Source organism: Rhinopithecus roxellana, chromosome 14, assembly GCF_007565055.1.
Source record: "Rhinopithecus roxellana isolate Shanxi Qingling chromosome 14, ASM756505v1, whole genome shotgun sequence".
Classification (NCBI taxonomy): domain Eukaryota; kingdom Metazoa; phylum Chordata; class Mammalia; order Primates; family Cercopithecidae; genus Rhinopithecus; species Rhinopithecus roxellana.
Window position 1 is genome coordinate 61,010,484 of NC_044562.1, and position 13,625 is coordinate 61,024,108.

General features: G+C 50.1%; 1 protein-coding gene across 25 annotated transcripts in view; it reads right to left on the bottom strand.

The window, feature by feature from the left end:
- LRRFIP1 (LRR binding FLII interacting protein 1) overlaps nt 1-13,625 on the bottom strand; it is a 167,322-nt gene that overhangs the window by 95,911 nt on the left and 57,786 nt on the right. For 5 of the 25 annotated variants that reach the window (XM_010357952.2, XM_030917048.1, XM_030917055.1 and 2 more), the window contains exon 1: nt 3,524-3,884. The exons of 17 other annotated variants lie outside the window; for them this stretch is intronic. In XM_010357952.2, coding sequence (XP_010356254.1) covers nt 3,524-3,589 — 66 coding nt within the window. In that variant the 5' untranslated portion in view covers nt 3,590-3,884. Of the gene's footprint in view, nt 1-3,523; nt 3,895-13,625 lie in introns of those variants that run through there. 3 more of the 25 variants (XM_010357959.2, XM_010357955.2, XM_030917050.1) reach the window with 3 other exon arrangements.

The window sequence follows — 13,625 nt, forward strand, 5'->3', positions numbered from 1 at the left end:
AAACACTGGCCCTTTCCAAAATGAATGAATGAGTCTCAGAATACATATCATTGCCGGGTGGGGGGTGTGTGTGTGTGTGTGTTCTGGTTTATTGTTTTGGAATCTGGCCTGGGGCAGGGGGATTATAGTAGTGGTCTATAATCAAATACATGGCAATTTTGAATGATTAAGTCTTGCATGTAGTCAAAATATTTAATTTGGGAGAAAGAAATGAATTTACTTAATTGTATCTAGGTAGTCTGAATAATAAAAGTTCTAGTAAGTCCATTCCATGAAAACAAGCTTCTTTATTTAAAAAAAAAAACAAAAAACTCAAATTTGGGTGGCCTCCAGTAAAAACAGTAAGGTACTAAAAATCCTCTTCTCCTTTCCCATGTCTAACATGTAGTGAGATTAACGGACTTACTGATTGGTGAAGAGGTTAGTAATCTAAACATTACGGCCTCCAGAGCTTCAAGATCACTCCTTTAAATATGAGCAGATATTTTGGAAGCACTGGCATATGAGTAACCAGTCATAAACAATTCCTTTGCTGAGTCACAGAGCCTGGTTTTTCGGGGATAAGTTCCTCTTGGACATTGCCTTTTGAGGAGCAAACACACTGCAGCAACATTTTGTCTCACAATTCTGTAGGGATTGGATAAGAATCTCGCTCTAATCAGGTAACACTCCAATCAACTTCGCTGAAACACCGTTTTACAACTATAAATAACTTGGTTTCCTGTGCTCAGCATAAGTGGCAGTTGAGACTGCAGGGTTTTTTGAAATTTGCTAAGGAGGCTTCCGCTGTGTGATATTAGTTCAGGCTAAACAGAAACTGACTCTTAAAGAAAAAGGGAAATTTAGTCTCCATCTTTGCCCCAGTAGGACACTCTCAATACTACTAGAAAAGACCTACTTTACTATCTTACCTGCCCAGGGAAATGACATGCCTAAAACACACCATACAATTCCATGCTCCACCATCTCAGACTGAGCTAGAGCAGGGCCAGCCCACCTTATGCCAACTTCATCCCCACGTTGGTCAAGACTCCACTCTCCCAGACCTGGGGACCCTGGACCAGGTACCTATAATGAGATGGGACTTGGGAGACTGTGTGTCCACGCTCTCCCCTAACAGCTCTTTCTTGGGACAGTGCTGGTCATTTAGAAGGGCTGCATGCTAATCAGTATGTGGAAAGACAGCAGGGTGACACAAGCCATCGCAAACACAGGGAAGTTACAAAAGCTGAAGAAATGCAGTTTCTCCACTGTCCGCATTGGACCCTCTCCTATAGCTCCAGGGCCGGTGCCCACTTGCTGAAGAAGCCCAGGCTCCCACTCAGATCCTGCTTTTGTCTTCTAGTTGAGGTGGAGCTTGCCAAATCCACTTCCTCTGACCGACCCAGCTCTGCTCTGCATGGGTGCGGCCCCCAGTCCCGCCTTTCCACGGGAGACCCATCCCTGAACCCACGGACACAACGCAGAATATGAACTAGCACAAACCAGTGTGAAACGCCCACTACCACTCTCCCATGGGTATACCCAGCCCACAGCCCAGGGCAGCCGCTGGCTGACGCCTTACCCCCGACCCATGATGACCCCCAATTCCCATCACCATTCAGCACATTTCCTTCCCTACCTGAACATTAACCTCTTAACAGGAACTGCGTTTTGCTTTTGTTCACCATGTCTCACTCTGATAAAGTTTTTGCTACCATTTACCAAGAACAGCTCCTACAGGTTCACAATTTACCTCTGAAAACCCTTGGGGCCATGTTTCAGAATTCAGCATTTTTGGACATTAGAAACGTAGTAAGACGTATACACCATATATTCTGGTACAACCCAGAGTAGCAGCCCTTAATCAAAGACATCAACAAGAAAACGTATGAATATTCACACTAAGAGGGATAAATGAAGACTAAAAATAGCCCCCTCCTTGGTCAGGGCAAGTCTCATTGCTAAAATTCTGCCACAAACTTATAAAAACAAAACAAAACACAAACCTTCTGGTCTTCAGAGCTTATTGGGTTTTGGAACTGGGGGTGGGAGCTGGGGGGGACACAGTGGGCCTGGGATTATCACATACCTACTCAGTTGGACGCAGTCCAGACTTTCCTCTCCCTTCTTCCCGGCAGCATCTCAAAGTCATCTGAACCCAGACTCGTCCAGGAGGCTCCCAGCCTTAAGTAATAGACCCCGTAGCCAGTGCCTTAGCAGCTTCAGGTGTGCCTCTACTTACTCCTCTGATCAGCCTGTCTCTGGCTTCCTCACATCCTGTTCTCAATGTTTACTCTTCCCTTCTCCAAGGACTCTCAGTCCAGCAGGCCGCTCTTCACCTCCACCCTGCTCCTGCCATCTATGGTGTCCCAGGCTGCTCCTCAGAACACCAACACCCTCAGCCACATTCCCACCTTCCTTCTTTCAAGAACCCTTCCCTGATGGTGATTCAAGAGTCTCTCTTCCCAGGCCCCTAGGAACTAATTAGTTGAAGGGGTAAAAACCAGCTCCAGAGGGCTGGCCCACTGCCAGAGTTTTAAACGAGGTCACAGAAAAACCATACTAACATGGACATTTAAAAAACAGCCACCATCTGACAAGCAAAGAACTGGCTTTTCAGTATGCGTTCATCAGACTATTTCTACACCTCTCTCTGGCATTTCCTAATAAGCTCTCTCAAGGTCAAGGCAGTCTGATTCATCTTAAATCTTACACACACACCCAGTAGATGATTAATTTCTACCTAATGAAAGAGTGATTGTTTGGGGCTCATACTTTTACCAAGATCCCACGAACATCTGATTAAGTTGAAAGCTAGGGTTTTATATTTATTTTCCAAAGTGCACCCTTTCACTTTTATTCCCATTCATGTTCAACCACAAGCTGCATGAAAATGTGTATTTGCAAACTCTCTCCGCCTCATCCCCTGCCCAATTTTAATGCCAAACTACAGCCATAGTCCCATGACTGCATATTGAGCTGGACAACGGCAAAATCCTAGAGGCAGGATACTGTCCGGGCTGGGCGGACCCGGGAGACAAGCCAAAGTGAATTTGGTGTCTGGGGTCTTCGCGGGAGGTGGTCCTCAGATGCTGAGCGGGATGAGTGCTCCAAAGCACCCCAGCCACTTCCCGGTGGTTCCAGCTCGCGGGTGAGGGCACCGGCTCTGGCCACCCGGTCCCTGGTGCTGTATTTTGTAAAACAGCAAACTAGCAGCTCCCTGTGACTCTAGGCCGGGCACAGAACTGGCCAGGGCCTGTCTGGAGCCCACCACCTCGGGCGGGGAGAGACTATGTGCCTTTTCGTCCTTAGAGGTGGCGTCCCACAATAAAATGTGCTTCCCAGCTCAAGAGGGACGCCGCTCGCCGGGGCCACTCACGGACCCGCACCCACTGCGCCGGCTCCCACCGCGCTGGGGTCCCGCCGGAGCCCACCCCACGCCTCCCGGGGACCTGCGCCTGCCCTTGACCTCGAACAAGCTGGAAGCCCTGAAAGCCTGCCGCAGTCAGGAAAGAAAGTTTCGGAAGCGCTTTCCTCTTACCAGCCTCTGAGCTTCCGGGCTCAAACAGTCGATCTCTCGGCTTTGCGCGGCCGCGGGGCTGGTCATCCTGCCGGGCTCGGCCCGCTCCACCCGGCGGGAAACGCTCGGGGACCACGCCGGGAGCCCCTCGCGGGCTGGGCCAGGGGGCGCGCGTTCTGTCCGCGGAGACGCAGCCACTCGCAGAGAAATCAGCGCTCCCGCTTCCGGGGCCAGAAGCCAGCCCTCCGGGGAGAGGCTCGCGGCGCTGGGCTCGGGCGTGGCCGGCAGGGGCGGGGCGCAGGTAGCCGCGGGCTGAGCACGGCCGGGGGTGGAAGGGCGCAGGGGAAGCGGGATTCGGGCGCCTCCGCCCGCCCCATGGCCCGCCCCGCCCCCCACGCAGCTCCGCCTCGGAGGGTCCCTCCCGGCCCCGCCCACCCCGGCCCCGCCCCCGCCCGTCCCCGCCCCACGCCCCGCCCCCCGCGCGGTGCCGCCTCGAAGGGTCCCTCCTGGCTCCGCCCCTTTCCCCGCCCACACCGGCTCCGTCCTACCCAGGCCCCGCCCCATGTCCCGCCCCGTCCCCGCGCTCCGTCTCTGCGGGATCTTCCTGGTCCCGCCCGGCCCCTACCCGCCTGTCCATCACCACCCCTCCGGCCCCCGCGGGAAAGAGGACCGGAAGGAAAAGACCCCTCCGACCCCGGCCGCAGCTCCACACGCAGGGGCCTGAGTCAGCGGCTGGAGCGCGAACTGTGAGGCTGTGGGAAGCCGGCGCTCCGGGAAGGACTCCACGCCCAGTAGGGGTCGACCCGAATAGGGGTCCCCTCCCAGGTCGGGGCTGCCCGGGGCCGGGTGAGGGCTGCGTTCTCCGCTCCCCTACATCCCTCACCCTCAGGCCCCCCTGAGCTTCCCGGACGCGGAAGCCTAGGCCCCAGCCCCGCTGCACCTGCCAGCCGGTCATCCCGCTAACACGGCATCCCGAGAAGGGCCGACTTCCAGGACGACGCAGCTGCGCGCACACAGCCCCCGCCTCGGCCCGGTGCAGTGGCCTGCGGGGGAGAACGAGCTTCCAGGGCGCGGGTGCGAGCCGCTGGGGCCGATCCGGCGTCGCAGAGCCCGGGGTCCCCACCGTCCAGACTGCGGCCGCGAGGACCCTGCCAGGCGCCGGTCTCCTCCTGGAGGAGGGCTCCAGCCTGCGCCTCCTCCAGGCACGGGGCGCCCTCCTAACTCCCAATGAAAGTCCTGCGGGAAACGGTTCCCAAACTCGCCAGGCTGGGGGCAGAAGCGACGGGATGACGCGGATTGTAATCGGAAGGTCTGCCTGTCCAGGACACGCCAGGAAATGTAAAATTTAAAGCACATTTACATTTTGCAGTCCCCCCATTCTTTTTTTTTTTTTTTTTTTGAGACGGAGTCTCGCTCTGTCGCCCGGGCTGGAGTGCATTGGCCGGATCTCAGCTCACTGCAAGCTCCGCCTCCCAGGTTCACGCCATTCTCCTGCCTCAGCCTCCCGAGTAGCTGGGACTACAGGCGCCCGCCACCTTGCCCGGCTAGTTTTTTGTATTTTTTAGTAGAGACGGGGTTTCGCCGTGTTAGCCAGGATGGTCTCGATCTCCTGACCTTGTGATCCGCCCATCTCGGCCTCCCAAAGTGCTGGGATTACAGGCTTGAGCCACCGCGCCCGGCCTGTCCCCCCATTCTTAATTCCCTTTTCTCTGCACACTGACCCGACTTGGTAACGTGAGCGCGCACCTGTGAGCACTCACCTTCCCGCTGTGACCCGGGCCCAGGGCTTCAGGGCAGGGGATCCGCGGGCTGGAGTTGTCAGGAGGGTGTGCAGCAGGGAAAATGGGTGCTGAGGAGCCAGAGGACGACTTGGGAGGGATGGGGGCGAAGGAAAACAGGGGCCGAGCAAAGGCTTAGCGAACCGCTGGGGAAGAAACGTGGAACTTAAGATGAACAGATGCCAAGCTGTCTTTGACAGCATCTCAGGCTCACAAAAGCAACTTTCAAAGATAATGAAACGCCTACCTTGTAATAGCTTGTTTTCTCCCTGTAACACTTATTTAAATGTTGTTATAACAATTTTTTTTTTTTTTTTTGAGATGGAGTCTCGCTCTGTCGCCCAGACTGGAGTGCAATGGCGCGATCTCGGCTCACTGCGACCTCTGCCTCCCGGGTTCCAGCGATACTCCTGCCTCAGCCCCCTGAGTAGCTGGGATTACAGGCACCCACCACCATGGCTGGCTCATTTTTGTATTTTTAGTAGAGACAGGTTTCACCATGTTAGCCAGGCTGGTTTTGAACTCCTGACCTCAAGAGATCTGCTTGCCTTGGCCTCCGAAAGTGCTGGGATTACAGGTGTGAGCCACTGCGCCTGGCCTATAACAATTCTTGATTGTATAAAGTGCAATTATTTGGAGAAAATAATTTTAAATGTTCTCTGGGAATTTATTGTAGAAAGCTGTTAGACTTTTACCAGTGGTCACAACTTCACTGATGAGAATGATAACCCATTAATAAAACAGCCCTCTTCTAGACTTGAGTTTGAATATTCTGATCTAGATAGGCAGATTCTAAAGCTACTCAACACCCCGAACCCTGTGACTGAACCCTGTGACCTCATCTCCCAGAGCAGAGTATTGGGACTGACTTCGTTTCCTTGGCCTGTCCTTGAGGCAATGCTTGAAGACACCTGTAATTGCCACAAGACGCATTTTCCTAACCCCTAGGCCACCAGTCAATTGCTAGTTACCAGCTTCTGAAAACCACATAGGGAAAGGATTAAGAAGTGGGCTTTGGAATTAAGCCACCTCATTCGGTTCCTGGCCCTGCCACTCACTAAGGGATATTGAGCAAGTTACTTAGCTTCTGTGCCTGGAGTCTCACCCAAAACATGCCAGTGATAATAACAGTGCCCACCGTGAGGGTGAGAACCAAAGGCCCTAACATGGGGATCCCGCTGGGCATAGTCAGGGTGAGCTGCCCTGCTAGCCTGGTGCCTGGTGTCCTGGGAGTCCAGTAAAAGCAAGCCAGCACCTGCCTTGCTGCCTCTGGAGCCCCCTCTTTTCCAGATAGAGTCTCCTTGGTAGGTGCCCCAACTCAAGGTGCCCAGGCCTCCTTCTCCTCTATAGCAGGAAGGAAGCTGGGCACCAGACCAAGAACTGGGATGAGCCAGGCAGCAAGACTGTGGGCAGTCCAGGGAAGAGAACAAACCCACTGCCTGCCACAAAAGCTGTGGGAGGGGGCTGCTGCAGAGGATGTAGGTGGCAGGGAGGGGGCCATGCCAGGACACTCACGGAGTAAGAAGCAGTGAGCTAATGAGTCTTAGTCCCAGGAACAAATGAACATTACCAGCAATAAAATAATGGCTGGTTTCTGATTCCACTAAGTAGTAGCATATTAAAGAAAACTGCCATCCTGTCACCCTTGTAGATGAGAGGATGCTACATTCTGACTTGGGTTTCAGCCCAGCCAGTCCTGTGAGGTGGAGGTCTCAGAACCATCCCCAACTCAAGGGCAAAGTCTGTACTGCAAGTTGAATGCTAATACATCTTTCTTGGTGTTTTTAGATCCCAGAGCCCAGGAATAAAATGTAGAGGGTCCACAGTTGCCTTCCAGTTTTATTAGGATGGTGCAAAAGTAATTGCAGTTTTTGCATTAAAATTAACAGCAAAAAAATGCAATTACTTTTACACCAACCTAAATAATACAGATAACTTTAATGTTCCCTTCTTGAAGCTCCCTTCTGGGGCAGTCCTCCCTCCCACCCCCAATCTTCTTCTTTTTTTAAAATTTAATTTAGAGCAAGGTCAATTGTGAGGGTGGTGAAAGGGTGGTTGGAACCCACAAACTCGATACTGGAAGGACCAGTCAGAAGTCAAGGTGTGGGTGTGGCTCTGAAAGGTGGCATTTTATAGAAACATGGAGGTACACGAAATGTTCATCCCAGCACTCACAGATGGCTTGGCAGAGTAACATTAAATCCTTCACCTTGAAGACAAAACTCAAAACCCGAGGGCACCTTGGAAAGGTCTGAGCGGAGGGTGGGGGGTGTCCTCGGAAGGGGGTGCATCTGGGGCCGGGCATGGTGACCCACGCCTGTAATCTCAGCATTTTGGGAGGCTGAGGTGGGTGGATCACCTGAACCCAGGTGTTTGAGACCAGCCTGACCAACATGACAAAATCCCTTCTCTACTAAAAATACACAAATTAGCTGGGTGTGGTGGTGCACATCTGTAATCTCAGCTATTTGGGAGGCAGAGGCATGAGAATCACTTGAACTTGGGAGGTGGAGGTTGCAGTAAGCTGAGATCATGCCACTGCACTCTAGTAGCCGGGACAACAGAGTGAGACTCTGTCTCGAAAAAAAAAGAAAAGGGTCCATCTGGACCATGCCAGCATGATGCCCAGGGTCTTAACTAAAGAGCTGTAAGGTCAGTGACCAAGGCTTGACTTCCTCCTTCTCTTGGTAAGGACGATCCAGGGACAGCCCCTTCTAACAAGTGCCTTGGAATTTATGGCCCCTTCCACACTGCAGTTAATGGCCTGTAGACACACAGAGCTGACCTCCCGACATCACTGGTTAAGCCCAGAATCTCTGCACTGAGAGGGTACTTTGGGTTTTGTGACGGGTCTGACTGCCTCAGAGGGCATCCTTAAAAGTTGCCAGGCCTGTGATATAATTTTGTCTTCCTTTGTGCCCTCTCAATGAAGATTACCTGTCTGAAATCTAAAAATTCATGTTCATAAGTATAGGAGACTCCTGAGAAAAGAACAAAAGGCGAATAGCATGGTCCAATTTTGTTCTAGGAACATCAGAATCATAGCTAACCAGAAAATGCCAGAACAGTTAACCAATTTGGGGCCACACCCAAACATGGTTTACTTTGTCTCCATGGTATTGGTCTGTTGCTTGGTTCACTAGCTGTGCCTCCCGCTGTGGTTTGGGGCTAGAGAGACAAACCCTTACAGGGATGACAACACAAAGCTGAGGGCAGACGGGGAGGACACAGTGGCTCTCAGCCTCCCCATTAGTCAGATAACTAACATGAAGTCATTTTTCTAAATCAGAGCCTTAACATCTGTTTTTCATGAATGTGAATCACTAGCCATACTGATTACAGCAGAATAAATGTCAGTAAATTACTTCTACAAACTATGAGCTTACATTCATGTTATTGCTTTGGATCCCCTCTTTTTTTTTTTTTTTCTGAGATGAAGTCTTGCTCTGTCACCCATGCTGGAGTGCAGTGGCATGATCTTGGCTCACTGCAACCTCCACCTCCCAGGCTCAAGCAATTCTCCTACCTCAGCCTCCCGAGTAGCTGGGATTACAGATGTGTGCCACCATGCCCAGCTAATTTTGTATTTTTAGTAGAGATGGGGTTTCACCATGTTGGCCAGGCTCGTCTCGAACTCCTGACCTCAAGTGATCCGCCCACCTCACCCTCCCATAGTGCTGGGATTACAGGTGTGAGCCACTACACCTGGCCTATTTGGATCCCTTTGATATCTAAAAACACATCTATTAAACGTGTGGCTCATGAAATGCTCACTTGAAATTTACACAGCACCTTTCAGCTTACAACACACTTTATCCACACACTGACGCTCACAAAGGTTATAGAACTTGTCCACAGATGCATTGGAAGAGTGAAGCTAGGTTATCAACCCAGGTCCCCTCAGCCCTTAGCACATGATGATGGAATGCACGAGCGGCATGCCGCCTGATGCAGAGCTGCTTCCTTCCTCCCAGCCATCCAGAGGCCTCACTCAGAGCAGACAGTCATCACATGGACTCAACGAATGTCCTTAGCTGTCTTCCTGGTGGACCAGTGACCACACCTCCCACTCCAGGGGCACTGGCAAAGCAGAGTACACACCCAGGTCAATGCCAGGAGCCAGATCTCCCAGTAAGACTAGGGGCATTGGTAGGAGCATCAAGCAGGGGAGCCAGACCCTGCCTGCTGTCTGCAAAGAAGGTGGTACCCCATGGCCAGCTGGTCCAGCTCAGGCGCAAAATACACTTGGTCCTCAGGCCAGGGTCCTGACTGCCTCCGGTGGACAGAAGAGCAAGAGCGTCTAGAAAGCAACAGTGAGCTTGTCTCTAGCATCCACAACAGCTCCATTGCCTGGCTTACTTATGGCAGCATGCTGCCCTCCCACAGCTGCCCTGTGACCTGGGTACTGAATCTCTCCCACCACCTCCCTCAGCCCCCACTCCCAGGTTATGAATGGGCTCTCCCGATTAAAAGCATGTTCTCGCCGCTTGGAACATGGTAGGCGCCTTATAAATGATGGGTAGGTAGATGGATAGATGGATGCATGGTTTTCCTAACAAAATGGAGGACTTTGATGAGTTGTCATTAATTCTCATTGATCTTCAGTATTTTATACTTTTGTAGCAATTGGGAATAGAAACTCTCTTTTAAAAATGACATGTCTTTAGGATATTTTTTTCATAACTAATTGTACCCAGCAATTCATCATACTTATTTTTCATCTAATGGGGTTTTTATTGTTTTTGCTTTTTAAATCCCTTTAGATTTTCTAAGGAAGGTGATGGGTTTGATTATTGATTGAACTGAATTTGAACTGGAGGCAGAAAGCTTCAGTGGAGGTGTCTAACAGGCACCTCAGCACACACTACCAATTAAAGGTGATGATAAAATCAGGCAGCACGCATAGAACAGAAAGGAGCCTGCAGAAGGGAACCTTGGGATACCTACATGGGAAGGATAAGAAGTGTGTAAGAACAAGTCCAGACAAAGAAGGGGTAGTTAGAGAGTCAGAAAATAGAGACGTCTCCTGGAAGCCACAGAGTGAAGAGAGCAAGGTCAGGAAAGACTTTAATTTGCAACTAGAAAAACACTGGTCATTACATTCTGCCATTAAAATTTGGCAATTAAACATTTTCTGTGATTTGTGCATGTGTAATAAATGGTAGACGGAAGCCTTGAAGGAAGGCGGGACCAAGGACAAGACTTTGCGTGGGGGAGATTTATTCATGGTTTGTCGGTTTTTAAGGATGGAAGAGACGTGAGCCTGTCTAGAGGCTGAAAGGACAGTGAGAAAAGATGGAGTGGGTGGGGTGAGGCCTCGGAGGCTGCTGACCAAAGGCTGGGTGTGGAGAGCGGGGAGGGGAGTTGCAGGCACTGGCACCTTGTACTGACTCAGGATTTGATCCGATTGTGAGCTCCATGGGAAGGAGAACACCACAGTGGCCAGGAGAGGGCAGATAACTAGAAGCAGACGTTCCTGTGCAGGAAGAGTGGCTGTCAGAGTTGCGGGAGGATGAGGAGCAGGAGGACCCAATGTTGAAGGACCTGCCTCGGAGCTGTATGAGTCCCAGTCGAGGTGCACTGTACCTGAGCTCAGAGCCCTTCCATGGCATTACATTACGCCATTAAATGTTGCCTTGGGATACACTCTGAGGCATACTTAAAATAATTTCTAATGTATTTTACTCTGGAATTAAGCTCATCTCAAAAAGTGTCTAGGAATAAGTCTATAGCAATCCTAAATGTATCCGTTTTCCCAGTGTGTTCCACAGAATTGATGATTTTTAAGTCCGTACCACAGAAACCTCCTGTATACACAGTAGCCAAGGAAATGACCACAAACACCTCCAGTAAAGCATCTCTAAGAAAACCAGTTCTGAGTTTTGGGGTTTTTTGGGCGGGGGGTGGTCATGGGGAGACAAGGTCTCACACTGTCGCCCAGGCTGGAGTGCAATGGCACATTCTCGGCTCACTACAACCTTGGTTCACTGCAACCTTGTCTCAAGCAGTCCTCCCAACTCAGCCTTCCAAGTAGCTGAGACCGAAGGTGTGCACCACCACGCCTGGCAATTTTTTTTTTTTTTTTTTTTCAGAGACAGGGTTTCAGCATGTTGCCCAGGCTGATCTTGAACTCCTGGGCTCAAGCAATCCGCCCACCTTGGCCTCCCAAAGTGTTGGAATTACAGGTGTGAGCCACCACACCAGGCCCAATTCTGTTTTTCATGAAGACAGTGCACTGCAAATATCTACCAATTACCTTCTAAAAACATGACAGCTAAAATCATTATGTATTTCTCAGTCTTATAGGCACAAACTCTGAAAAGTCCTCCTAAGGCAGCTCTCCTGCGAAGAAAAAAAAATCTATACATGCTCTCAGAATAGTTCATTTAAAATGTTCAGAATAGATAGGGACATGGGAAAATAAGCTTTATCCTCAACAACTGCATTCACCAGCTAACAGTATACCCCACTGAGAAGAAATAAATCAAATGCTTCAATATATACTTAGGAATAGAAAATGGCAATTTCTTTTCTTTTCTTTCTTTTCTTTTATTTCTTTCTTTCTTTTTTTTTTTTTTGAGACAGTCTTGCTCTATAGCCCAGGCTGGAGTGCAGGGGTGTAATCTTGGCTTACTGCAGCCACCACCTCCTGGGTTCAAGTGATTCTCCTGCTTCAGCCTCCCAAGTAGCTAGGACTGCAGGTGTGTGCCACCACGCCCAACTACTTTTTTTGTATTTTTAATAGAGATGGGGTTTCACCATGTTGGCCAGGCTGGTCTCAAATTCCTGGCCTCAAGTGATCCACTTGCCTCAGCCTCCCGAAGTGCTGGGATTACAGGTGTGAGCCACCACGCCTGGCCAAAAAAATGGCAATTTCCGTACAAAATAAAAGCAATATACTTTTTCCAGAGATTCTCTCATTTATTTGGCTTTGCCTCAGTAATCCTGCCTATGAGTTTAACATTCTAGAAAAGACATTCTAGAAAATTCTAGAAAAGTTTAACATTCTAGAAAAGATGTTCTCTGATAATCAGAGCCATGAAGTAAATCTTTATGCTACTAGCTGAAAACTTCAGAAATCAACCAATTACAAATGTCATTGATAAATGTCATTCACAAAAAAAGAAGTGTGGGGAGAATAGGACTTCATAACCTGAATTCAAACAGTACCCATAGCATACAGAGAAGTTTAAGGTACTCAAGATGTATTCAAAGGCTTAAAAGTAAAGCCCTGCCACCAAGCAGCTTGGCTTGCCGACAGCCTGACTGAAGGGCAGACAAATGAACGTCAGGAACAGTGAGTATCCTTCCAGCTGAAGGTACAGAAATCCCTAAAACAGCATCCCCAAATTGATCTTTCCAAGCAAATGCATTTCCATAAAGGAAAATAAAGGCTAAAACATACTTCAGCATCACACTAAAAACATAGACCCACACTCTCATAGAAGGGTTTGCCCTTTTGTACTTTGGCCCTTGAGATATAGCTCAAAGAAAAGTCATCAACTATTCGACTACAAAAAATGTTCTCCATGTGTACAAATTGGATATCTTTAGAGAAGACTTGGACATAGAACAGACAAGCCTCACCTTTGAAGAATGAAGATCTTAGATGAACTTCAGGGGGAGCGTGAGGAACGCCAAAGAGCAGCCGTTTGGAGGGACATGCTTGGCACGAGAGTGGAAATTCTGGAAGAACTGGAGATCAAATAGCCACTCCTGACCACGCCACCTTTATACCCTGCACTTCACTGGGCAGCTGCCTTGGCATGCTGAGGGGGCGTGGTCCCCTAAACGCACTGGAGGCTTTCCAAACGCTTCTCTCACCTGACCGTCAGCTCGATTTTAGTTGCTGAGATTACACTGAAGACCCTGCCCCTTGTCTCCACCCTGTTGGTGGCATCTGTATCAAATGTGGTGTCGGGCTTTTTGGGAAACCCTGGGATTAATAAAGAGCAGGGTCCCTCGACGTTTGGAGTTGCAGTTCCTTGTTATGGACAGCTGTCCTGGGCATCCCAGGATGGCTGGCAGCATTCCTGGCTCCACCCACCAGATGCTGGCAGCACTCTCCACCCCAGCTGTGACAACCAAAGATGTCTCAGACATTGCCAAGTGGCCCTGGATCTGGAGGGGCCCATACCTGCATCCGAGATGCCCACACTGTGGAAGCACATTCACTTCTCAGCTTACGCAGCTGGATCAGGCCCCAACAGATCCACAGCAAAACGTGCACAGAAAGAATGGTCAAGATGGGAATATGTGCACACAGCATCTAACATCTGTTGCCTTCTTTCATCCAGTGAGAACGCGAAGGCAGGGCTGCTTGTCAGGGACTGCAAGAAAGTCAG